The 27,529-nt window shown below is 46.1% G+C and overlaps 1 protein-coding gene across 1 annotated transcript in view; it reads right to left on the reverse strand.

Moving 5' to 3' along the window:
* IL12RB1 (interleukin 12 receptor subunit beta 1) overlaps nt 1–27,154 on the reverse strand; it is a 123,836-nt gene extending 96,682 nt beyond the window's left edge. The window contains exons 1-2 of the mRNA XM_066574913.1: nt 26,987–27,154; nt 13,166–13,295 (exon numbers count right to left, since the gene is read on the reverse strand). Coding sequence (XP_066431010.1) covers nt 13,166–13,295; nt 26,987–27,083 — 227 coding nt within the window. The 5' untranslated portion in view covers nt 27,084–27,154. The remainder of the gene's footprint in view (nt 1–13,165; nt 13,296–26,986) is intronic.
* Nucleotides 27,155–27,529: the final 375 nt, after the last annotated feature.

A 27,529-nucleotide genomic window follows, 5' to 3' on the forward strand; every position in this document is an offset into this window, starting at 1 on the left:
AGGGAGAGCGTTAGGAGTATTTTAGGCTTCAAGAACCCCAACGGTCCTTCTTAGGGCCACATCTAACCGTGTGCAGTACTGTGGAGGCTGCTTTTTGCAGTGTTGCACTTTTTTTTTTTTTGTATATCGGCCGTGCAGAGCATTGCGCCCTGCAGTAATACTCCAGGGCCAGAAGTGGTGGTTAGGCAGGGACAGAAGACATATTGATTGAATATAGGCAGTGGGCCTTTGCAAAAACATTTTGGGAAAAAAATCTATTTGGGCTGCCTGTGACTGTCCTCAGTGTTTTGGGTCCGTGCTGGGTGTAGTTGTCCTCCTAATTCATATGCAGCCAGCTAAGTGTTACAGCAGGCTTGCGCAAAATTATTTCCTGGCTCTGTCTGGGCTGTTAAATCACCGCTGTATTGCAGTCCATAGTGCAACACTCTGCAGTTCTTTGACATACTCCAGGGCTAGTAGCGGTGAGGCAGGGACAGAAGACATATTGATTGAATATAGGCAGTGGGCCTTTGCAAAAACATTTGGGGAAAAAAATCTATTTGGGCTGCCTGTCACTGTCCTCAGTGTTCTGGGTCTCTGCTGGGTGTAGTAGTCCTCCAAATTCATACGCAGCCAGCTAAGTGTTACAGCAGGCTTGCGCAAAATTATTTCCTGGCTCTGTCTGGGCTGTTAAATCACCGCTGCATTGCAGTCCACAGTGCAACACTCTGCAGTTCTTTGACATACTCCAGGGCCAGTAGCGGTGAGGTAGGGACAGAAGACATATTGATTGAATATAGGCAGTGGGCCTTTGCAAAAACATTTGGGGAAAAAAATCTATTTGGGCTGCCTGTCACTGTCCTCAGTGTTCTGGGTCTCTGCTGGGTGTAGTAGTCCTCCAAATTCATACGCAGCCAGCTGAGTGTTACAGCAGGCTTGCGCAAAATTATTTCCTGGCGTTCCGTAAGCGAAGTCAGCCTCCAACCACAGGCCAATAAGCGGCACATTTAATTGCAGCATTGTGTTTCTGCACTACTGGTAATACACCATGCTGAGGGGTAGGGGTAGGCCTAGAGGACATGGACGCGGGTGAGGACACGGAGGCCCAACTCAGGGTGTGGGCACAGGCCGAGCCAGTGCGGTGGCCAGGGGTAGAGGCAGGGCCAGACCGAATAATCCACCAACTGTTTCCCAAAGCGCCCCCTCGCGCCATGCCACCCTGCAGAGGTCAAGGTGCTCAACGGTGTGGCAGTTTTTCACAGAGACGCCTGACGACCGACGAACAGTGGTGTGCAACCTTTTTCGCGCCAAGATCAGCAGGGAGCCACCACCACCAGCATGCGCAGGCATATGATATCCAAGCACCCCACAAGGTGGGACGAAGGCCGTTTACCACCTCCGGTTTGCACCACTGCCTCTCCCCCTGTGCCCCAATCTGCCACTGAGATCCAACCCCCCTCTCAGGACACAGGCACTACCGTCTCCTGGCCTGCACCCACACCCTCACCTACGCTGTCCTCGGCCCCATCCAGCAATGTCTCTCAGCGCAGCGTCCAGACGTCGCTAGCGCCACTGTTTGAGCGTGAGCGCAAGTACACCGCCACGCACCCGCACGCTCAAGCGTTAAACGTGCACATTGCCAAATTGATCAGCCTGGAGATGCTGCCTTATAGGCTTGTGGAAACGGAGGCTTTCAAAAGCATGATGGCGGCGGCGGCCCCGCGCTACTCGGTTCCCATTCGCCACTACTTTTCCCGATGTGCCGTCCCAGCCCTGCACGACCACGTCTCCCGCAACATTGTACGCGCCCTCACCAACGCGGTTACTGCCAAGGTCCACTTAACAACAGACACGTGGACAAGCACAGGCGGGCAGGGCCACTATATCTCCCTGACGGCACATTGGGTGAATTTAGTGGAGGCTGGGACAGAGTCAGAGCCTGGGACCGCTCACGTCCTACCCACCCCCCGAATTGCGTGCCCCAGCTCGGTGGTGGTATCTGCGGCGGTGTATGCTTCCTCCACTAAACCACCCTCCTCCTCCTCCTACGCAACCTCTGTCTTGCAATCAAGATGTGTCAGCAGCAGCACGTCGCCAGCAGTCGGTGTCACGCGGCATGGCAGCACAGCGGTGGGAAGCGTCAGCAGGCCGTGCTGAAACTACTCAGCTTAGGAGAGAAGAGGCAGACGGCCCACGAACTGCTGCAGGGTCTGACAGAGCAGACCGACCGCTGGCTTGCGCCGCTGAGCCTCCAACCGGGCATGGTCGTGTGTGACAACGGCCGTAACCTGGTGGCGGCTCTGCAGCTCGGCAGCCTCACGCACGTGCCATGCCTGGCCCATGTCTTTAATTTGGTGGTTCAGCGCTTTCTGAAAAGCTACCCACACTTGTCAAACCTGCTTGGAAAGGTGTGCCGGGTCAGCGCACATTTCCGCAACTCCAAGACGAACGCTGCCACCCTGCGGACCCTGCAACATCGGTTTCATCTGCCAGTGCACCGATTGCTGTGCGACGTGCCCACACAGTGGAACTCTACGCTCCACATGTTGGCCAGACTCTATGAGCAGCGTAGAGCTATTGCGGAATACCAACTCCAACATGGGCGGCGTAGTGGGAGTCAGCCTCCTCAATTATTTACAGAAGAGTGGGCCTGGTTGGCAGCCCTCTGCCAGGTCCTTGGAAACTTTGAGGAGTCTACCCAGATGCTGAGCGGGGATGCTGCAATCATTAGCGTCACCATTCCTCTGCTATGCCTCTTGAGAAGTTCCCTGCAAAGCATAAAGGCAGACACTTTGCACTTGGAAACGGAGGCGGGGGAAGACAGTATGTCGCTGGATAGTCAGAGCACCCTCATGTCTATATCTCAGCGCGTTGAGGAGGAGGAGGAGCATAAGGAGGATGAGGAGGAGGGGGAAGAGACAGCTTGGCCCACTGCTGAGGGTACACATGCTGCTTGCCTGTCATCCTTTCAGCGTGTATGGCCAGAGGAGGAGGAGGAGGAGGGGGAGGAGCATGAGGAGGAGGGGGAAGAGACAGCTTTGCCCACTGCTGAGGGTACACATGCTGCTTGCCTGTCATCCTTTCAGCGTGTATGGCCAGAGGAGGAGGAGGAGGAGGAGGAGGGGGAGGAGCATGAGGAGGAGGGGGTAGAGACAGCTTAGCCCACTGCTGAGGGTACACATGCTGCTTGCCTGTCATCCTTTCAGCGTGTATGGCCAGAGGAGGAGGAGGAGGAGGAGGGGGAAGAGACAGCTTGGCCCACTGCTGAGGGTACACATGCTGCTTGCCTGTCATCCTTTCAGCGTGTATGGCCAGAGGAGGAGGAGGAGGAGGAGGAGGATCCTGAAAGTGATCTTCCTAGTGAGGACAGCCATGTGTTGCGTACAGGTACCCTGGCACACATGGCTGACTTCATGTTAGGATGCCTTTCTCGTGACCCTCGCGTTACACGCATTCTGGCCACTACGGATTACTGGGTGTACACACTGCTCGACCCACGGTATAAGGAGAACCTTTCCACTTTCTTTCCCGAAGAGGAAAGGGGTTCGAGAGTGATGCTATACCACAGGGCGCTGGTGGACAAACTGATGGTAAACTTCCCATCCAACAGCGCTAGTGGCCGAAGGCGCTGTTCCGAGCGCCAGATAGCAGGGGAGGCGCAGAGATCAGGCAGCATGTACAGCGCAGGCAGGGGACCATTCTCCAAGGCCTTTGCCTGCTTTCTGGCTCCCCAGCAAGACTGTGTCACCGGTCCCCAGTCAAGGCTGAGTTGGCGGGAGCACTGTAAAAGGATGGTGAGGGAGTACGTAGCCGATCGCACGACCGTCCTCGGTGACGCCTCTGCCCCCTACAACTACTGGGTATCGAAGCTGGACACGTGGCCTGAACTCGCGCTGTATGCCCTGGAGGTACTTGCTTGTCCTGCGGCTAGCGTCTTGTCAGAGAGTGTGTTTAGTGTGGCTGGGGGTATCATCACGGATAAGCGTACCCACCTGTCAACCGACAGTGCCGACAGGCTTACACTCATCAAGATGAAAAAAAGCCTGGATTTCCCATGACTTCTCTTCTTCACCAGCGGACAGCAGCGATACCTAAGCAATACGTAGGCTGCACCCGCGGATGGAAGCATTGTTCTCTATCACCATCAAAAACGGGGACCTTTTTGCTTCATCAATCTGTGTATTTCCCATGACTTCTGTGTATTTCCCATGACTTCTGTGTATTTCCCATGACTTCTCTTCTTCACCAGCGGACAGCAGCGATACCTAAGCAATACGTAGGCTGCACCCGCGGATGGAAGCATCGTTCTCTATCACCATCAAAAACGGGGACCTTTTTGCTTCATCAATCTGTGTATAATATTCCTCCTCCTCCTCCTGCTCCTCCTCCTGAAACCTCACATAATCACGCCGAACGGGCAATTTTTCTTAGGCCCACAAGGCTCAGTCATATAATTTTTGTAAACAATTTTTATACGTTTCAATGCTCATTAAAGCGTTGAAACTTTCACCTCAACCAATTTTTATTTTAACTGGGCTGCCTCCAGGCTTAGTTACCAATTAAGCCACATTAACCAAAGCGATTAATGGATTTCACCTGCCCTCTTGGTTGGGCATGGGCAATTTTTCTGAGGTACATTAGTACTGTTGGTACACCAATTTTTGGGGGCCCTTGCCTACAGTGTAATCAAATGAATTTTTAGCCCACCTGCATTACAGCTGACGTTACATCAGCTGTGTTGGGCACTGCAATGGGATATATTTATGTACCGCCGGTGGGTTCCAGGGAGCCACCCATGCCGTGGGTCCACACGGAGTTGTAACTGCATGTGTCCACTTCTAAAGAACCCCAGTCTGACTGGGGCATGCAGTGTGGGCCGAAGCCCACCTGCATTAAGCACGACATTACCTCAGCTGTGTTGGGCACTGCAATGGGATATATTTATGTACCGCCGGTGGCTTCCTAGCACCCACCCATGCTGTCGGTCCACAGGGAGTTGTAACTGCATGTGTCCACTTCTAAAGAACCCCAGTCTGACTGGGGCATGCAGTGTGGGCCGAAGCCCACCTGCATTAAAGACGACATTACCTCAGCTGTGATGGGCAATGCAATGGGATACATTTATGTACCGCTGGTGGGTTCCAGGGAGCCACCCATGCTGTGGGTGCACACGGAATTCCCATTGCGGAGTTGTACCTGCCTGTGACTATTTATAAAAAACCGCATTCTGACTGGGGCATGCAGACACCTTGACAGAATGAATAGTGTGTGACACATAGGTTCCCCATTGCTATGCCCACGTGTGCAGCTCCTGATGGCGGTGGCACAGGATTATATTTCTCATTGCTTCTGTACAACATTGTGGGCTATCGCCCCGCCCCTTTTAAAGAGGGTCGCTGCCTTACCGTGCCAACCCTCTGCAGTGTGTGCCTGCGGTTCCTCCTCATGGCAGACGCACTTATAAATAGACATGAGTGTGGCGTGGCATGAGGGCAGCTGAAGGCTGTGCAGGGACAATTTGGTGTGCGCTGTGGATACTGGGTCGTGCAGGGGGTTGGGCAGCATGTAACCAAGGAGAAGTGGCAGCAGAGGGTCATGCAGGCAGTGATTGTGCTTTGTTGGAGGTAGTGTGGTGCTTAGCTAAGGTATGCATTGCTAATGAGGGCTTTTCAGAATTAAAAGTTGTTGGGAGGGGGGAGGGGCCCATTCTTGCCGCTATTGTGGCATAATTGTGGGACCTGGAAACTTGAGATGCAGCCCAACATGTAGCCCCTCGCCTGCCCTATCCGTGTCTATGTCATTACCATCACTTTCTTGAATTGCCCAGATTTTCACAAATGAAAACCTTAGCGAGCATCGGCGATATACAAAAATGCTTGGGTCGCCCATTGACTTCAATGAGGTTCGTTACTCGAAACGAACCCTCGAGCATCGCGATAATTTCGTCCCAAATAACGAGCACCTGAGCATTTTGGTGCTCGCTCATCTCTAATTATGTCATAAATAGGAAAAGTTAATGGGTCCCAACTCGATTATTCAATTGTAAGCGCCAAAGAATTAGCGTCCAAATCTTACGTACGGAATCTAATTTTCTCACTTCCCAATGTCATAGAAACTTGAAATTTGGCACGAACATTGATTATGTCATAAATAGGAAAAGCTAATGGGTCCCAACTCGATTATTCTATTCTATGCGGAAAAGAATTGGCGTCCAAATTTTACGTACGGAATGTAATTTTCTCACTTCCTGATATATATAAATGAATGTATGTCTGTCTGTGTGTCTGCGTATCTGTCTGTCTGTCTGTTTGTCCTTTATGCATTACTACACCATTCATCCAATTGCCATGAGACTTTGGGAAGTTGCTGAGTACACTCCTGGGAAGGTTACTGGCATAGTACAACTATCCTACGATAGTTGGCGTGCGTGCGAGCATCGTCGACAGTTATGCCCCCCAGACAAAGATCATTTGATTTCCATTACAAGCACGAAAGCAAAAGGCATTACGAGCAACAGGATGAGTGTTCAACCAGAAAATGATGCATCCGCCGAACGTTTCGCAAGACAATTGCTGGTTATTGAGAATGCTGAGGTAAAATGAAAGCTGTGCTGTGATTGGTTGCTATTTCTTATACTGCTGAGGTAATATGAAAGCTGTGCTGTGATTGGTGGCTACTTCTTATACTACTGAGGTTGCATGAAAGCTGTGCTGCGATTCGTTGTTATATATTCTTCCACTGAGGTAACATGAAAGCTGCGCTGTGATTGGTTGCTATTTTTTATATTGCTGAGGCAGAATAAAAGTGGCGCTGTGATTGGTTGTTATTTCTCTTACTGCTGAGGTAACATGAAAGCTGCGCTGTGATTGGTTGTTATATTTTATACTGCTAAGGTAACATGAAAGCTGCGCTGTGGTTGGTTGTTATATATTATACCACTGAGGTAACATGAAAGCTGCGCTGTGATTGGTTGTTATCTAGATATATAAAAACGAATGAATGTATGTCTGTCTGTCTTCGCAGCAACGCGCGACGTGTAAGCTAGTCTATATATATAAAATTGAATGTATGCGTGTCTGTGTGTCGGTCTGTCTGTCTGTGTGTGTGTGTTTGTCCTTTATGCGCTACTACACCATTCATCCGATCGCCATGAAACTTTGGGAAGTTCTTGAGTACACTCCTGGGAAGATTATAGGCATAGTAAAACTATCCTATGATAAATGGCGCGCGTGCGAGCGTCGTCGACAGTTGCGCCCCCCCCACGTAGATCATTTGATTTCCATCACTGCCACTAATTCTTTCACTTCGCGATGTCATAGAAACTTGAAATTTGGCACGAGCACTGATTATGTCATAAATAGGAAAAGTTAATAGGTCCCAACTCAATTATTCAATTCTAAGCGCCAAACAATTAGCGTCCAAATTTTACGTACAGAATCTAATTCTCTCACTTTCCAATGTCATAGAAACTTGAAATTTGGCATGAGCATTGATTATGTCATAAATAGGAAAAGCTAATGGGTCCCAAGTCAATTATTCAATTATAAGTGCCAAAGAATTAGCATCCAAATTTTACGTACGGAATATAATTCTCTCACTTCCCAATGTCATAGAAACTTGAAATTTGGCACAAGCCATGATTATGTCATAAATAGGAAAAGGTAATGAGTCCCAACTCGATTATTCAATTCTAAGCGCCAAAGAATTAGCGTCCAAATCTTACGTACGGAATCTAATTTTCTCACTTCCCAATGTCATAGAAACTTGAAAGTTGGCACGAGCATTGATTATGACATAAATAGGAAATGTTAATGGGTCCCAACTCGATTATTGAATTCTAAGCGCAAAAGAATTAGCGTCCAAATTTTATGTATAGAATCTAATTCACTTTCCGATGTAATTTGGCACGAGCATTGATTATGTCATAAATAGGAAAAGTTAATGGGTCCCAACTCGATTATTCAATTCTAAGCGCAAAAAAATTAGCGTCCAAATTTTACGTACGAAATCTAATTCTCTTACTTCCTGATGTCTGGTTGTTTATTATACCACTGAGGTAACTTGAAAGCTGCGCTGTGATTGGTTGTTATCTAGATATATAAAAACGAATGTATATATGTATGTCTGTCTACGCAGCAACGCGCGACGAGTAAGCTAGTATACTATATTACTTAGCAGCAGCAGTAAGGCCCACAAGTGGAAGATATGATAAGCTCAGTGCAGATGACGGCCCAGAGTTGCAGTGCAGGGTGGCCACATGCTGGGGGGAGAGCTTTTCCCCAGGTACTTGGCTACAAACACTGTACTACAGTCACAAGGCGTGACTCTGGGCCCACTTGGCTTAGGGTTGGGTCGCAACTACGACCCCTGCGACCCTTATACTGAGGCCACTGATGAGAGAGCTAGAAATTATTGGCTGGAGGACGGGATGGGTTTGGCTAGCTTGCAGCTCATGAATATGTAGGAGTAGTTCTGTGTCTGTTTGTTACTAATATTATGCAAGTTTCTCCCAAACTTCTGCACAAATCCACACAAAACAGACATATCACTGAATCATAGAATTATAGAATGGAAAATTTGGAAGGGACCTTCATGGTCATCGGGTCCAACACCTTACTTCAAGCATGATCACTAAATCATCCCAGACAGATGTCTGTCCAGCCTTTGTTTGAACACTTTCATTGAAGGGGAACTCACCACCAACCATGACAGCCTGTTCCATGTATTGATCACCCTCACTGTTAGAAACGTTTTACTAATTTCTAATGTGTCTCCTCCCTTTCATCCCATTGCTTCTAGTCTTTCCTTGTGCAGATGAGAATAGGGCTGATCCGTTTGCACTGTGACAGCCCTTCAGATATTTGTAGACCGCTATTAAGTCTCCTCTCAGCCTTCTTTTTTGCAAGCTAAGCATTCCCAGATCCTTAAACCGTTCCTCATAGAACAGGATTTGCAGACCGCTCACCTTCCCGGCTCTTTTGTGAATATGCTCCAGTTTGCCTACGTCTTTTTTAAATTGGGGTGCCCAGAACTAGACTGCAGGGCCATGGACTGGATTCTTCAGTGTATTGTCCAATGTAATGGGGTCATTCTTCCGGAGTACCATTTCACCGACCTGGACTACGCCGATGATGTTGCACTCTTGGATGTCGCATCTAATAATCTGAGACACTCATTGGAACAGTTTGATTTTGAGGTGTCCTGTCTTGGGCTTCACATCTCTGGGCAAAAAACTAAGCTGCAGAATCTAGGAGCCAGTGCAATCCCTCCGGACCGTGACATAAACGGTCAGAGAGTCGACGCTGTTAGTGAGTTCGTGTACCTCAGAAGCATTCAGCACACAGATGGGAGGGCATTTTCGGACACCTGCGGAGAATAGCACCTACAGCCTCGGCGATGAGGTCCCTGGATAAACTCTGGCGGAGACAGAACAAAACACTCAGGACCAAGATTCGATTCTACCAGACCTCCGTAATGCCAATATGAGGCTAGGTTCACACAGGGCGGATTTGCCGTGGTTCTGCTGCAGCAGATCCGCCCGCGGCAAAACCGCCCGCGGCCGCTAATCTCGGTATTAGCCAGCCCTGTGGACGAGGTTTCTCCGAAACCTCGTCCACACGGGACGGCTAATCCGCTGCGGTAAAGCCGGTTGAAACCGCGGCTGCGACCGCCGCAGCTGCGACCGCCGCAGCTGCGGTTTCAAAACAAGCAGCATGTCTGTTTACATTCGGATTTTTGTTTATTTATGTTACGGCCGCTCTCTCCTCTATGGGAGAGCCGGCCGCAACGGAAAAGCATGCGGCAGGACCGCTTCAAAGCCGCCGCGGCTTAAACCGCGGCGGTTCTCCCGGCGGAAGTCTCGCGGTTTTTGCTGCAGCCAAACCGCGAGATTTCCGACGGGAATATGGCAAGTGTGAACCCAGGATTATTGTACGGCTCAGAGACTTGGACCTTGCTGTCACAAACCACTGAGCATCTGGAGTCCTTTCACATGCGATGACAATGCCAGATTGTCTGTGTCCGTTGGTTTGATACAGGCTGGCACGGGCTTGAGTCAATCACAAAAACAATAACAAGGAGACGACTTGCACTTTTTGGTCGTGTTGCACGCTTATCAGAAGCTCTTCTGTCTCACAATGCTCTAACTGCAGCAATTGCTAGGAAAATCAAGAGACGACCCCCTGATTGGCGGAGGCCTCCTGGTAGTTCGCGGCGCTTGTGGGTGCAACAGATAGGCAACAGTACCTCCTCCTACATTTACACTGAATGGAACAATGCTCTCGGTCGTGGTCACTCTAGATCTGCGCTACGAGCCCTCGTTATCCAAACGAGATAACTAACTAACTATAACTGGACACAGTATTCCAGATGAGGTCTGACTAAGGAAGAGTAGAGAGGTATAATTACCTCAGGTGATCTAGACTCTATGCTTCTCTTAATACATCCCACAATTGTGTTTGCCTTTTTGGCTGCTGCATCACATTGTTCACTCATGTTCAGTCTATGATCTATTAGTATACCCAAGTCTTTTTCACATGTACTGCTGCTTAGCCCAATTCCTCCCATTTTGTATGTGCTTTTTTTTATTTTTCTTGCTCAGATGTAGGACTTTGCATTTCTCATTTTTAAATACCATGCTGTTAGTTGCTGCTGCAATCAGTGTGTCAGGTAATATCTTGTGCTGCCCTCAGATATATGCAAAAAGTTGGTGACAGAGTCTCCTTGAAGCAAACGTCACCAAGTGTACTAGTGATACAATCAACATACACCATATTCCACAAGTAGCATATTGCTGCAGTTTTTGTAGCTTTTCCACTGCAGAAAAACTCTCAATCATCTTGAGAATCCGCATTTGTGGATGCTTGTTAATAAAGTTTGACAGTGTGACGTCAATGCAAGAACTTCCACCACCATATTACATAAACACTACACATTCTGCAGAAATTCCGCACAAAAAAACAAAAGTACATTTATAAATTCTGAAACAAAGAATACAACAAATTTGCACAGCTTGTTAACGCTATCCATTTACAGATATGCAGCAGAACTTCCATGGGGCACGCTCATTTGTGGGTGGTAATTAGTTCCAGAAGTTTTCTTTTCCCAGTGGGATTCTGCAGTGTTTAACGTATCTCCTTGCAAATTGTGTGTGTATTTGCGAATCCCCATTTAATTCTGTGGGGACTTTTGATTCGCAAATATGCAGAAAAATAGAGGAGTTCCTATTATTTTGTGCAAAATATGGATATCAATGGGTTTTACTCATGTGTACTGTGCGCAAATATGCCCATGTGACGCCGGCCTAAGACCGGTGTTACACAGGCGTAAGCACATTTACATGATGGGCTTTGCGTTTTTGCTCACACCTGTGCGTGTTTTACTATATTTTTTGTGCACACAAAAAAATGCGCAAGCATGCCCCTATTGATTGCAATGGGAATTTAAGTTAATTAGTTCAATATGTGCTATTTTCGTGCACAAACAAAATGCACACGCAAAATAAACTTATGTGAATAACCACATTGAAATCAATGGGTTCTATTCACTGCGTATTGCACGCACAAACTTTTTGTTCATAATGCGCTGTACAAATACGTTCCTGTAATTCTGGCCTAAGGTCGTATTTACACAGGTAAACCTAATATCTGTCCGAGAAACGCAGACTGACAGCATGTTCATAAACATACAATTTTATCCGAAATTGCAAAGTGTTTTGCAAGAAAAATGCATTGCATGTTGTTTGAATAAGAATAAAAAAATAGCATTACACTCATATGAAAAATTGCATTTACAAACAGCCCAAATAATAGGACATGCTGCGATTTTTCTATCACGGACACTCTGTTCAGGAGAAAAATTGCCTATATGTAGAAACACAGAAAATAATGGCTCATTCTCTCATGCCCATGTGGCAATTGGATGGAACTTGTGCAAGGAAATTATACATGTAAAGCTTCTTTCATACGGCCATAGGTGTTATTAGGTGCACCCGCCGGTGCCTTAAAAATGCATGAACGGGTGCACAAATCTAACGTTTGTGCGCCCGTTCAGTCGGCCCAGGCCCGGCGCATATACACCAAGGCCACAATGCTGTTGGGCGGGGAGAGACAGCTTAGATCTGCTAAGCTGTGTCCCCTTTCTCTCCCCCTTGCCGACTTACCTTCTCTCTCCGTCGCACCCCCTTGCATTGCAAACAGCTGGAGAGAAGGGGGAGGGAGTTTAGCAGTCACACTGCCAAACTCCCTCCAACCTCCCTTCTCCGGACGCTGTCATTGGCTCCCATATGCAGCGGCCGACATATTCCAGGCAGAAAGATATTTCCAGGACGCATATTATTATATTTCACAAGACTTCTGCTCGATTCGCAACCTGATTCACTATTCCAGCAACCTGATTGGTTGCTTGGGTTGGCTGATTCACAGTGATTGGTTGTTTGGGTTGGCTGATTCACCAAACAACCATTCAGGTTGCGAATTGAGCAGGAGTCTTGTGGAATAAGTTAATATGCTTCCAGGACTATCTTTCCTGCCCAGCACTATATTGGCCTGCCAGGCACTTTTACGTCACAGTAATACGTCTTTGTGATCTGATGCATTGGAATCCAATGCATCAGTAGTAGCGTATATTGCCCGGCCATGAAAACGGCGGCTGATATACGCTCGTGCAAATAAGCCCTAAGTTATATCAAGTAATGATTGTAGAAGCTCAGCCACATTGCCATGAGTACATCTGTTAAATTGTCGACTGGTTACAATGGCAACCAGCAGAATTGTCAATGGGATCAATAGGATGAAACTGAAAGGGAGGAGACATGGATTAAATGTTAGACAGTGAGGGCGATTAATGAGTGGAACAGGTTGCCACCGGAAGTGGGGGGCTCTCCTTCATTGAAAGTCTTCAGAGGTTGAACAGACATCTGTCTGGGTTGATTTAGTGAATCCGGCAGGTGGTTGGACCCAATGACAGTGGAGGTCCCTTCCAACTCTACCAGAATAGACTGGAATACACATAGGGACTTGTGAAATGACTCAACTTTAATTTCTGTATGAACTGTGAAATGAGGTACAAAGTTGGACAAAGTTCCTAAATGAAATCCTGAATGAAAGTAAAACTAAAAACAGTGAAGGAGGAAATGACAAGTCAGTGAAGATGCTTACAAGGAAGCTGCTCTATTGTTAACACATACCAATAATGCAGTGTGTAAGTAGGATTTTGTGATTCCTTCCCAGCTCTCCAACTACAGTATCCAAAGTTGTTGTTCAGCGTGTAGTTCTGGTAGCAAAAAAGATCTTCAGGTGCCTTCTGTTCATTCATACCTGAAGACAAACATAGTATCTTCGTGATAAACATTATATCTATGGTAGAGAAAATGATGCATTGATTAAATGGTCATATCCCTAATCAATTAACTCTATAATGACCATTTGCTGTAAATGTATGGTAGGTGATCACGGGTGGTATATCGAGTGGGTCAGGAGCTGTGTCACATTTTCTACCCTATGGTGCCAACCTGGTTTCCCTCCTAATGCAGGTTTCTTCATGGAGGACAGAACCCAAGATGGAAAAAAATCTGGTTTCACAAAACATGGGCATGGAGGCTCTAGTACCCTATTGTACCGCCTCTAGCTTGGATACAAGATGTGATACAGGCAGGCATAGAGGCTCTAGTACCCTGTTGTACTGCCTCTAGCTTGGATACAAGATGTGATACAGGCAGGCATAGAGGCTCTAGTACCCTGCTGTACTGCCTCTAGCTTGGATACAAGATGTGATACAGGCAGGCATAGAGGCTCTAGTACCCTGCTGTACTGCCTCTAGCTTGGATACAAGATGTGATACGGGCAGGCATAGAGGCTCTAGTACCCTGTTGTACTGCCTCTAGCTTTGATACAAGATGTCATACACACAGGCATAGAGGCTCTAGTACTCTGTTGGGCTACTTCTAGCTTGGATACAAGATGTGATAGGGCGGGGGCATGGAGGAATACAGGTTCCATATAGGATCCTGCTACATATCGCTCCACATTTGCTGTAACCGAACTTCTAGATTGTACAAACTCGTAGGCTGTGAAAGTTGGCATCCCAGATGATCCCATACATGTTCTGTTTGTGATAAATCTGGCAATCGGGCGGCCACAGGAGTGTGACAATGTTGTGGGGGCATTTCTGTGACCCCCTTGTCTGTGCCACCGGGTATTATCCTGCTGGAAGCTGCCATGAGAGGAACACATGTGGCTGCTGGATGTCCTGAACATATCGCTGAGCTGTCATTGTCCCTCATACCACTACTAGGGGTTACCGCTTTGCGTATGTGATGGCCCTCCAGACCATCACACCAGCAGGAGGAAGTGTGCAGCTCCACAGCAAAGGCAGGATTGAGGCACTCACGCCGAGGTCTCCAGACACGAACACGGCCGTCGTCAGCAGCCAAACTAAACCTGGATTCATCGCTGAAGACAACCCGGCTCCTCTCCGTAGCAGTCCCATTTTATCGTTCATGACACCACTGTAAACAGAGGTGACAGTGGGTGACAAAGGCCATAGACGTAATGTGGGCTGTGAGACCAAATGGCCTTTAGCCAAGCACCTGGAAATGGTTCTGACAGACACAGGGGTGTAATCATGGCGCTTCTGTCTCTGGATAGCGAACAATGGAACAGTTGGAGCTGCTGGTGCTTGTCGGATGATCAGACGACCCTCTGTACTGTTGGTCTGTCAGGGGCGTCCTGAGCCCGGCCACCTTATGTGCCCTCATGCATCTGCGGTAATAAGGCACAGACCTCACCGAGTGGGGGAGACAGCAGGGGAAAAGATGGCTGTCATGGATGGCTCTGCTACTCCACTCTGTAGGTCAGCTGCGACCTGGTTCAGCTACTTTGCCGGTTGCAATAGACATAGACAATAGATCATGACACCAATATCCTTTAAATCAAATGTTGCCCTCATCCACTCTCGGCTCGATTATTGCAACTCGTTGCTGATTGGCCTCCCCTGCACCAAACTCTACCCTCTCTAATCCCTCCTGAATGCGGCAGCCAGGCTCATCTTCCTTTCCATCCGCTACTCGGACGCCTCTGCCCTGTGCCAGTCACTGCACTGGCTGCCCGTTAAATACAGTATTCAATTTAAACTCGCTACCTTCATCCACAAAGCCCTCCATAGCACAGCGCCCCCCTATATCGCCTCCCTCATCTCAATCCATCAACCAGCCCGGGCTCTCCGCTCTGCTAACGAAACCAGACTGCTCACGCCTTTAATTCAAACTTCTCATTCCCGCCTCCAAGAAGTCTCCAGAGCAGCACCAGTCCTCTGGAACATACTACCAAAGGCTACCCGGACAATCCAGGCCTCGCAGAACTTCAGGCGTGCTCTAAAAACGCACCTCTTCAGGGAGGCATACTGCATTCCCTAAACAAACCCCTCTGTACTCTGTCTGATAACATGCTCCCTGATTTATTGACTGCAATTCCTGCTAGCTATCATAAACCGCCCCCGGCAGTCATACCGATTCTGCCGTCACACGGCTAAATGTCACACGGCATTGCCCTTAGCGAGTACCTGCCCGCTCGAGACAAAAGGTTCGGGTGCTGGCGCGGGGGAGCGGTGAGAAGCGGCAGTCAGCAGGGGGGAGCGGGGGGAAGAGAGGGAGAGAGAGATCTCCCCTCCGTTCCTCCCCCACAGCTCCCTGCCCGCCGCCGGCACCCGAACCTTTTGTCTCGAGCGGGCAGGTACTCGCTAAGGGCAATGCTCGCTTGAGCAATTGCCCTTAGCGAGTATGCTCGCTCATCACTCTTTATAACATTTCAGTGGTAACAGGCAAACTTTGATTCTCACAGAAATGACAGTTACTGATTCCTTCTCAGGCAGAGGATAATTCACAGCTTTCTCTCTTACTATACTGAGGACGTTATTTGTGGTGGAATGGAGGGAAACTAGCTGGCATTTCCATGGACAATATCCTTCTGCTTGCTCAGAGGTAGCTTACTCACAGTTGATAATGGCCTCTTTCTATTACTCCTGGGATCCGTGAGGTCTTTCCCCAACTGGGAATACTTCTTCTAGTGGAGTTGAAATAGACTCTCCGCTCCCGGGACTCTCCTTCTCTGTCCACTTTTGTCTTTTCTTAGTCTATGTCAAGACTAGGAAAAATCTTCATTCTTTCCCTTTCACTATTCTTTCCTTCATTCTTTCCACTGACTAACTACACGCCTTTGCTAGTATTTATAACCTCCCTTCCAGCTAACCCTGGGGGTTTCTGGGTGAACCCTTCTACCCAATCTCAGGACTGCTCTGAAGGGTGACTCACAAGACATATGAGGGTAGGTTGCCTCACACATAGACATATACAAGTTAAGGCCCATTTACACGCAAAGATAATTGATCAAAAGATTTGAGCAACTGTTTTGCATAAACTGCTAATGGACACTAAAGCCCCATTTACATGCAAAGATGATCCATCAAAATTTGTCAGTTTCTGACAGTTTTGAGTGATAATTTTGCATTAGCTATTAATGGGCTAATTAGCCTATTAGTAGCTTACTAGCTTCATTTACATGTATTTAGAGAACAGCGGGTGGTCAGTTCTCTAAATACATGTCCATTGTTCTGCCAAGGGCTGCCTGCTGCATGCAATGTTATCAGCACTGCCTGTGAAGAACTCAGCATGCAGTCCCTACTATCAAGGATGACGGATTTCATGCTGACCCGAAATCATCGATGAACGAACAGTGCACGGTAAGTGTACGATGGGCATGCATTTACACACAATGGCTATTGCTCAAAAGCCATTGTTTGGATGAATTTTGAGTGATAATCATTGAGTGTAAATGGGGCTTAATGTCCCTTAGCAGCTTATCACCTTCATTTGCATGTAAATTAACCTCCAGAGCTGTATGCAGAGAACAGTAGGTGGTGTGTTCTCTGCATTCAGCTCCTTTGTTCTGCTATGGGGCTGCTGTGGGCTTTCTGCTGAATACAATGTAATCAGCGCTTCTGTGCAGAATTCAGCACCATGGACAGCAAACACAGCATGTTCGCACATGAAAATCATCGTTCGGCCGAAGAGTGAAAGATGGCACGATGGCTTTTGAGCGAATTTTGAGCAATAAATGTTGCGTGTAAATGGGCCTTTAGACAGGGACGACACCAGACTGTGACCTTGCAGTGACTCCAGATAATACACAAACACTACCTGGTCTCCTACATTACACAAAACAGACATGCAATCACAATTACATTTACACACACTACAGGAGGTAATTAAAGTGCTGAGTGGCCCATAAGTCAGGGACACTACACATCCACTGCTCCAAACACCTCCAACCAGTCTGGTAAGAACGGCCCAGGCAACGTGCAATTTGCTGATACGACCATCTGGTTTCTCACATCCCAATAATGCGCCCCTCTCAGACTCTGGTAACGGGGTGACATCTCTTCTCTGCGTCGTATAGGCTTCTAGGGGTCAACAAGCTCTAAACAAGCGGAAGCAGAGGTCACTGCACACAAGGAGTCTCCGAGAGCCCAGGGGAACCACTTATAGGGTATCAAGCAGATAATACAAATGAATAGAGTTGTGATGTGATTAGATAAATGATCTTGCCACTTGAGATGTAACCGCCTGCCAAGTTTTGTAGCAAAACAACAACTCCTTCTAGGGGCGCAATTTTATTTTTACAAAGAGTGTACTATATGTGGAGATACTTTTAGCACATGTAGCAGATTTTGTTCCCCCCCCCCCCCCACACACACACAGACTGGGCCCTCTACAAATGTTGAGGGCTGCCTAGCCCAAGGTAGAGATTACCTTGCTTAATACACACAGGCTTCCTCACTGAAGTCTGATGCTGCGCGTAGTCATGTTACGCATCATACTGCAGCAACTTCTTCCCCTCCGCCACCCGCCTCCGGCACTCGCTGTACTCCAATACCAGCATGTAGCCAATTGGGGAGTTAAGAAGCTGGTGTATGTTGGATAACATTACCGCACTCAGTCAGACGGCAGTGAGGGAGTTTGTATCGACAGGGTTATTACAAATGATCTTCCCAATTGTAAACCTTCATCAGTTTAATTACTTTCCGATACAGAAATTTGACATCAATGGAAACAGAAAATCTAATTTTCATTTAGCAAAACTTTCTAACATAAGACTGTACTTGTTGTCCATAGCAACTGATCACTGTGCAGCGTTCATCTCTCAAGCTGCCGTGGTAAAATGAAAGCTGCGCTATGATTGTTTGCTATGGGCAACAGTTTTGCTAAATGAGGCTCCAAAAATGTAATTCTGCTGTAGTCGTTGCTTGAACCATATGAGACAAAATGGCTACCAACATTTTGTGTCCTTTCCTTCATTTTCACGTCTTCCAGTCTGTTTTTGGTGTGCAACATTGTTTTCAAACAAAGCTTGGTGAAGCTCCACCCAGCGGGCGCACAATTCATAGGCAGTACTCCAATTTTAAGGGAAAAGGTCGCATCTGTAAGCAAAAATCATCCTGTCGTCCACCAGTAAGCGTGGAAACAGTGAAACGTGTCCGTGCAAGTTTCACACAAAGTTCTCAGAAATCTACCGTCAGAGCGAGTAGAGAGGTGGATGTCTCACCACCGACCGTGTGGAAGATCCTGTGCCAACGTTTGTGATGTTATCACTACTGTTGTTACCGGCCCTGAAACCTGATGACAAAGTAAACTTCTACCTTGGCCTCCACGTTCCCCAGACTTTACGTCTTGTGATTTTTATCTCTGGGGAAGTGACGGTGTAGTATCCCAGAGTTGGATACTACCGCACGTGTGTGGTTTGTGTAACGTTCAAATTGTATTTAATATGTTTGCCTTTTTGGCTGCTGCATCACATTGCTGACTCATGTTCAGTCTATGATCTTTTAGTATACCCAAGTCTTTTTCACATGTGCTGCTTAGCCCAATTCCTCCCATTCTTTATGTCCTTTTCTTAATTTTTCTTGCCTAGATGTAGGACTTTGCATTTCTCCTGGTTAAATACCATTTTGTTTGTCGCTGCCCACTGTACAAGCTTTTCTAGATCTTTTTGAATACTCTCTCTCTTTCCTAGTGTTAGGTATCCCTCCTTGCTTTGTGTCATCTGCAAATTTGATCAGTTTCCCATCAATTCCCTCCTCCAGATCATTTATAAAAATGTTGAACAACAATGGGCCTAGGACAGAGCCTTGTGGTACCCCCCTGGATACATTCTTCCATTTGGATGTGCAGCCATTTATGAGCAGTCTTTGAGTCTGATCACTTAGCCAGTTGTGAATCCACCTAACAGTTGCCTTGTCAATCCCATATTTGGTCACTTTTTCAATAAGTATGGTATGAGATACTTTGTCAAATGCTTTACTAAAGTCAAGATATACTATATCCAGCGCATATCCCTGATCAACCCAGTCAGTGATTCTGTCATAGAAGGAAATTAGATTAGTCTGACATGATTTGTTTGCTACAAACCCATGCTGGCTCTGGTTAATTACTCCATTTGTATCCAAGTACTTGCATTCATGCTGTTTAATAATTTGTTTAAAGATCTTTCCCGGTATAGAATCTGTAGGCATTTCTTCTGCTGGGGTCAGCTGCCAGTCACCCAGTCCAGTCCAAAAGCCAGGCTGGTTGATTAGCCCAGTGGGTCCACATCCAAAATTGGTAATAAAAGGTCCACTTCAGTGGTGGTAGTAAATCACTTCAGTGGTGGTAGGTTCTTCAGAAGCCAGCACTTGAGAGAGTCAGACCCTCTAGTTAACGTGCCTCATTCTGCACATCAGATCCAGAGTGGAACCATGATGAGGAGCTGTACCCCTCCTGGCAAGTGTCACCTTTCTTCTCTGAGGTAGGAAGTTCCTTTGGATCTATGGCCTCACTTACCGGGTTCACTACCACAGTAGAATCCACAGATGAGGAGGACCCTTTAGTTCCATGGCCTCCTAAAGGAAAAGAGACTCCCATGCTTGGTTGAGCCCTTCCGGTTAAAAATGTTTACTTGCAGAGACTCTCGCGTTTAGGTTGAGACCTTCCTGCTGCAATTTGTTTCGTTTTTTTTTAATTTTCTTCTCTAGAGACTCCCATATAGGTTAAGCAAATTTGTTTCAAAAATACTTGAAAGAGACTCCTACTCCAGTTGAGCCTTTCTTTGCAATCCACCAGCTCATCGTTGTTTCTTCACAAGGCCTTAAGTTCTTAGTCTATTTACAGCTGCTTCAAGGACTCCTTTATGCTGAGCCCTTACTCTTCAGTCATGTGGATTCAGCCCAGTGGCAGGATATTTATTATGGTCTGTGTGCCCCATGCCTGCCCCAGGGACGATAAACAACAAAACACGTGCCCTTTTTAACTGGCTGTGTTGTCCATCATTGTCCACCAACATTCTTCCAAGACTAATGAAATTGAAACATGGATTAATGTGAGGACTTGTCGTGTCGTGATAACTGCTACTAAATTGCGTAATGAATAGAGATGAGCGAGTATACTCGCTAAGGCAAAATACTCGAGTGAGTAGTGCCTTAGCCGAGTATTCTCCCGCTCGTCTGTAAAGATTCGGCTGCCGGTGCGGGTGACAAGTGAGTTGCGTCGGTGAGCAGGGGGGAGAAAGGGAGAGAGAGATCTCCCCTCCGTTCCTCCCTGCTCTCCCCCGCCGTCGGCCCCCAAATCTTTAGAGACGAGCGGGAGGATACTCGGCTAAGGCACTACTCGCTTCAGTAGTTAGCTTTAGCGAGTATACTCGCTCATCTCTAGTAATGAAGTAAATTATGCTAAAATGTTTGCTGGTGAAGTAAAATGCTAAATGTTGATTATGTTTTGTAATGTTTAAGAAAATGTGAAGGAGGGGAAAGGTAACGTGTTTGATATGTTTGTAACATTTTGTTCAAGTGTCATTACAGGTGGAAAGAAAGAAGAGGCAGAGTTTGTAAGTGAGTAATACACTCAGTAGTGATTTCTAAGTGAGGCTCCCTTAGAGATCCTTCTAAAATTCCCGTGTCTGTTTGTGGAAAAAAACAATAATCAAATATAGGCAGCGCTCCAGAGTTGGGTGAGAGTATTTAGAGGTGGTGTTTATTCATAGAAAATATGTCAAAAAACGGTGGCTCACCCAGACATATCCGGGTTTCCCCTAAGGAACACCGGTATGTCCAGAATCCTGGTCAGCAAAGGAATAAATATTGGCACGTACTGGTCCTATGGACATCCAATTGTGGAGAGCATCAATAGGGACCCAGGTATAATATATATATATGTATAGCTGGAAGCAAAAAATAAAAGTATGTAGGGTAGGTAACACCAAACCAAAAATACCCCAGTGCTCCAGATGGTGCACAATAGTAGAGGTGGAATGACACTTACATCACAGGGGTGCCTCCATGGAGTGCACCCCTAATCCAAAGAAGCAATAATTCTCTCAGCAAGGGGATTTCTCAATCAACCAATGATGAAAGTGGTACTACTCATCTGGAAAATTCATTTATTTCATATTAATTAATCCCAGAGGGATTCTGTCCTTTGCACATCCCCATTTCTATTTGGAGCATTGAACTTTCCAGCTGCAGTAGCTCATGAAAGGTGTAGAGTATTCCACCCTCCTAAGTGAGGGGCAGATTGGGGCTTCTTTGTTATCATTGTACCTATTTATACTCATAGTCTAATCTGAAAAAGTGTGTAGAAAAAGGTTTTGTCTTCCTAGGCTAGGGGGGAGTGAAACCTCTGTTTGCTCCTGTACATTCAAAATTTTCCTTACAGGCAACCTTTTCTATCCCAGTGTGCAAGTTCATTTATTTTAGGCCTTGGGGAGAAGTATCATGTAAGGGTCCCATAAAGATATGCAGATGTTCCCAGGTTATGCCTGGCTCCACAGATTGGGCAAAAAGGTAGTAGTTTTTATGTTTCCGCACGCTGTCTCATCCCTATAAAGACACCAGAAGTGAGACTTCGGAAGTTATGCTGGAGAGGGTTGTTTAGTTCAAAAGCAACCCATGGAGGAGAGTGGTGTAACCAGTTATGACCTCGCCAGCCGTGTATAATGATTTTTACCTTCTCTCCTATGCTCCTTTATTGAAAATAGAGATGCTATTCTTTACTGGAGAAATTAGGAGGGAAAAAATAGGGTTATTGATTCTGGGACACTGTCAATGACAAGGATTACCGAGGTCGGCTTCCTTTTAAGTAGGGGGGAATTGTAGTACCCCAGAGTTGGGTAATATCCACACTTCTGTGGTTTGTGTGAGGTCAAATTGTATTTAATACTATGTATGTTAGAGATGTAATTAAGGGAAATGGAACAATACATCTGCAGCGCCATCTATTGGAAGGCAGCATTCCTACAAGTCAATGTTAGTCTCTTTTTACAAGCCTTATAACAATGACTGGGAATTGAGATATAATGTCATTTCATTGAGTTCATAATTTTAATTTAGCAAAACTTTCTAACATAAGACTGTCCTTTTTGTCCATAGCAACTAATCACAGTGCAGCGTTCATCTCTCAAGCTGCCATGGTAAAATGAAAGCTGTGCTATAATTGGTTGCTATGGGCAACAAGTTTCACAGTTTTGCTAAATGAGGCTCCCAAAATTTAATTCTGCTGTAGTCGTTGCTTGAACCATATGAGACAAAATGGCTACCAACATTTTGTGTCCTTCATTGTCACGTCTACCAGTCTGTTTTTGGTGTGCAACATTGTTTTCAAACAAAGCTTGGTGAAGCTCCACCCAGCAGGCACACAATTCATAGGTGGTACTCCAATTTTAAGAAAAAAGGTTGCATCTCTAAGCAAAAATTATCCTGTCGTCCACTAGTAAGCGTGGAAACAGTGAAACGTGTTCATGCAAGTTTCACACAAAGTTCTCAGAAATCTACCGTCAGAGCGAGCAGAGAGGTGGATGTCTTGCCGCCGACCGTGTGGAAGGTCCTGTGCCAACGTTTGTGATGTTATCACTACCGGCTGCTGTTGTTACCGGCCCTGAAACCGGATGACAAAGTAAACTTCTACCTTGGCCTCCACATTCCCCAGACCTTACGTCTTGTGATTTTTATCTCTGGTAGAGGGACAGTGTAGTATCCCAGAGTTGGATACTACCGCACGTCTGTGGTTTGTGTAAGGTTCAAATTGTATTTAATATTATGTATATTAAAGATGTAATATAATTTCATTTATTGTGTATTATCATGCACCACTGCTTGTTTATTGGCAATGTTATCCAACCTTTAGTGAGCCGGGGGAGTGGTTAGCCAGGTTCAGTCAGGAAGGGAAGCCTGTGCTTGGTGGGTTTAGATTCCTGTCAGGAGCAGAGCAGGCAGTTGGGAGACAGTTAGAGTTGGAGATTAGCACCAAGGAGAGAAGACATAAGCCTCCACCTAGTCATCTCAGAGTATACAGTGCGATGGGGAGATAGTACTCACACTTTTGATGTCCTACAAAGACTATGCTAGAGGGATCAAAGAAACAGAAAGAGGAGAAAAGAAAGAAAATCCAGTCAGTAATTACTGTGTCAATCAATAGTCAAGGCCAGAGAGAGAAAAGCTGGAAAGTCAACTCAAGTGTACTAAAGCAAAGTCTGGTAACGGTCCTCTGAGAAAAGTCCAGGAGTAATCAATGTCTATACCTGTAATCTAAAGTTGTCATCTACCTCAAGAAATGCAATGCCTTCTGTGCCACTACTGCAGCGTCAAGTACTCCCTCTCTCTACCAATAAATAGTTGTACGTTTTTTTACCATCTAAAGTCTGTTGCCTGGAGTCTTTTCCCATCATCAACATACTGCACTGAGGTACCACTTTTTCTATTTATTATTTTTGTCCGGAATGGGTCCCTACCCATATACGGACTGACATCCTGATAAACTAACATCTTCCCCTGCCCGACTCTGTGGATAGCAGGCCATAACAGCTGCCTTTTTTATTTATTCATTTTTACCACTGGTGTAGTCTGACGTTAAGACTGGCATTTTTCTACTCTGCCAGGTGGAGCAGTCGAGCCACTTTGACTACCATCTCATTTTCCCTCGCTGCTTAATACCTCCTATGTCTGGGTCACTGCAATAGTCTACATACCCCCCTTACCACCCACCATGATCTGTGGCATCCCAAAAGCCATTGCATCAGTCAGTCATGATTCGCTACAATGTGTATGGCAGGAACGTGACTACAGGCTCCATGTGTGTCTGATGATTAAGGGGGTCACACTGATCACCTCTGAGGAGAAATCCATTTTTGAGGTTGTGCACCGAAACATTCTGAGTTTGTTTCCATTGATATCAAATTTCTGTATCTGTGTGTCATTAAACAGGAGTTATGAGGGTCTCATATTGGGAAGATCATTTGTATTACCGGTAGCCCCGTATATTAACCAAAGTAATCTCAACCTTGGGTCAGAGTTCACACAGGCCATACAGCAGCACTCATTACCAAGTGGGGTAATAGTGGGTTCCTATTACCATGTCAGACAAATCTGATCAGTTTCTACGATGAAGTAAGCTCTAAGCTGGACCAGGGAGAATCTATTGATCTTGTATATCTGGACTTCTCTAAAGCCTTTGACACCGTGCCACATAATAGGCTAATATACAAAATGAGGCAGCTCGGACTGGGCGAAAACGTGTGTAAGTGGGTAAAAAATTGGCTCAACGATAGAAAGCAGAGGGTGGTAATAAATGGTTCGTACTCTGATTGGACCACAGTCGCTAGCGGGGTGCCACAGGGTTCAGTATTAGGCCCCACTCTGTTCAACATATTTATTAATGACCTGATAGAGGGGCTGCACAGCAAAATATCAATATTTGCAGATGACACAAAATTATACAATATAATTAATGCAACGGAGGACAATGTGCGGCTACAAACGGACCTGGATAAGATGGGGGCTTGGGCAGAAAAATGGCAAATGAAGTTCAATGTTGAAAAATGTAAGACTATGCACATGGGCAGGAGGAACGGATGTCACAAATATTCACTTAATTGGGTACCGCTGGGGAAAAGTGATATGGAAAAGGATCTAGGGGTATTAGTGGATAATAGACTAAACTGGAGTAACCAATGCCAGTCAGCTGCTGCAAAGGCAAATAAAGTCTTGGGGTGCATTAAAAGAGGTATAGGGGCGAAGGACGAGAACATTATCCTTCCATTATATAAGGCACTTGTCAGACCTCACATGGAATACTGCGTACAATTCTGGACACCGGTGCTCAGGAAAGATGTCACAGTGCTTGAGGGGGTTCAAAGAAGAGCGACTAAACTAATACATGGAATGATGGGACTGGAATACCCACAGAGGCTATCCAAATTGGGACTATTTACTCTAGAAAAAAGAAGGTTAAGAGGCGACCAAATAACCATGTATAAGTACATGAGGGGACAACACATGGATCTCTCCCGCGATCTGTTTACACCCAGGACCACGACGGTAACAAGAGGACATCCGCTACGATTAGAGGAAAGTAGGTTTCATCACCAACATAGAAAGGGGTTCTTTACTGTAAGAGCAGTTAGACTGTGGAACTCTCTACCGGAGGAAGTGGTGATGGCAAAATCGATAGAGGAGTTTAAAAGGGGACTTGATGTCTTTCTGGAGAAGAAGTATATTACAGGATATAAATATTAGGTTAAGGGTCAATCCTGGTATACAGGCAGGTAGGAACTATTAGGGGTTGATCCAGGGAACAGTCTGATTGCCATTAGGGAGTCGGGAAGGAATTTGTTCCCCCAAAAGGGCTAATTGGCTTCTGGCCTTGGGGTTTTTTGCCTTCCTCTGGATCAACACAGTAGGATAGACAGGCTGGACTAGATGGACAATGTCTTCATTCGGCCTTACATACTATGTTACTATGTTACTATGTTACCACCTGGGGTCATACAAAGGGGGTCCCTATTACCAAGTGTGGCCATACAGACAAAGTCCCTACTACCAAGAAGAGCCACATGGAGGGGTCCCTATTACCAAGAGGTCCACACAGGGAAGGTCCTATTACCGAACAGGGACTACAGCAAGGCCAATATTACATATTGGGGCTACAGCGAGGATGCTATTGCTTAGTCAGACCAGAGCAGGGGCATAATTACTTGGTGGGACCACATCGTTGGTGCTTTTAATTTGTCGGAACACAGCGGGGGTACTATTACTTGGTGGCACCACAGCAGTGGCATTATTTTTTAGTGGTTCTACAGTGGGCACATTATTTCTATAGGCTTGTACTGAGAAGTACAATAGTGCTTGTCGCAGTAGGATAGAGAGTGTGCACAAGTATGTCAGGGCTAGAAGAAACATCAGTGGTGGTCTGGATCCAGAGAGAAGAAAACTGAATATGGAGGAGTCCAAACAGACAACATCACTGGTAGTCACTGAAGATAACTGTACTGTAATCACTATCACTGTGTAGAGTCACTATTTGAGTACATTATACGGTCACTGTATTATTTAGATATTGCTGGTACCGCCTGTCTGCCCTGATTGGCAGTTTTCTCAGTATGCAATCTATTAATTAGAAAACTGTGGGTAGATGGGCTGGGCTAGAAGCACCTCATGTCTTGCTGGGAGCTGCAGGAACAACCTGTAAGTTCTTAAAAACCACTTCACATTACCCCACAAGTGACAGACTGCTGTCACTTATGGACAGCCGTCAGTGAAGACACCATGAAGCACATGACAGATTCCCTTGAAATGCTTAAATATAATCAACCTCAGTCAAAATAAATGCTTCCTAGGCCCCGTTTATACAAAGCATTCCAATAAGGTCTCAAGATATCCCATCCAAACTGCAGAAAACGTCTGTAGTGTAAACTGATTTCTGATGCGGATTTTCAAATAATGGGGGGGTGGGTGGGGGTGGATCTGCTGTGGATCCAAACCAAAATCCACTGTAAAATCCGGACTATTTGGTGCAGATTTCTCTGCTCACATCCTAAACATAAATATGAATACATACAGTATGACAGCTACAGTGCCCAACATACTAAACTGACATATTTATACTGTTCCAGTGAATTAGGTATTTGAATGCGAAAATCATACATCACCTCACCTTTCTGCTGTCCCTTGGTGACATAAATTAGTAACTGCATCCAACATAACACATTAATCCCAGTTATACGTGTCAGCGGCAACATCATCCACTTCATGGTAGCGGCTCCTATACACCAATGCTAATTCCTTGTGAGCTCCTCAGAAGACAATTCATTGAGCCAGCGCATCATCTCTCCTCTGTTTGTCATAAGCTGTAACTGAAAGCACGAGTGGGAAATTAAATGACAATGGGACAAAAGGTTTAAGTAGTTTACTTGGTGGTTTGCAATAAGAGGTTTCTGCAGAATGAGGAGGTGTATTTAGAGCAGCTGTGACCTACTCAAAACCACAGCCGAGAAACTCGTAAACCTGATGCAGAAAAGTTCTTGTGCCTTTCAAACCGTACACTGCTTCAACTATTCAAACAAGGATGTGAAAGGAAAGTGGCTTTAAGGCACAACGTCATACACGTCATGTAAGATAGATGTTAGTTTCCTTATGGTGGAAACTTTGAGTTGTAAGACTTTTCAGTTGTAAATGCAAGGTGAACATTGCTGCTCAT

This window comes from Eleutherodactylus coqui, chromosome 7 (genome assembly GCF_035609145.1).
Source record: "Eleutherodactylus coqui strain aEleCoq1 chromosome 7, aEleCoq1.hap1, whole genome shotgun sequence".
NCBI lineage: Eukaryota > Metazoa > Chordata > Amphibia > Anura > Eleutherodactylidae > Eleutherodactylus > Eleutherodactylus coqui.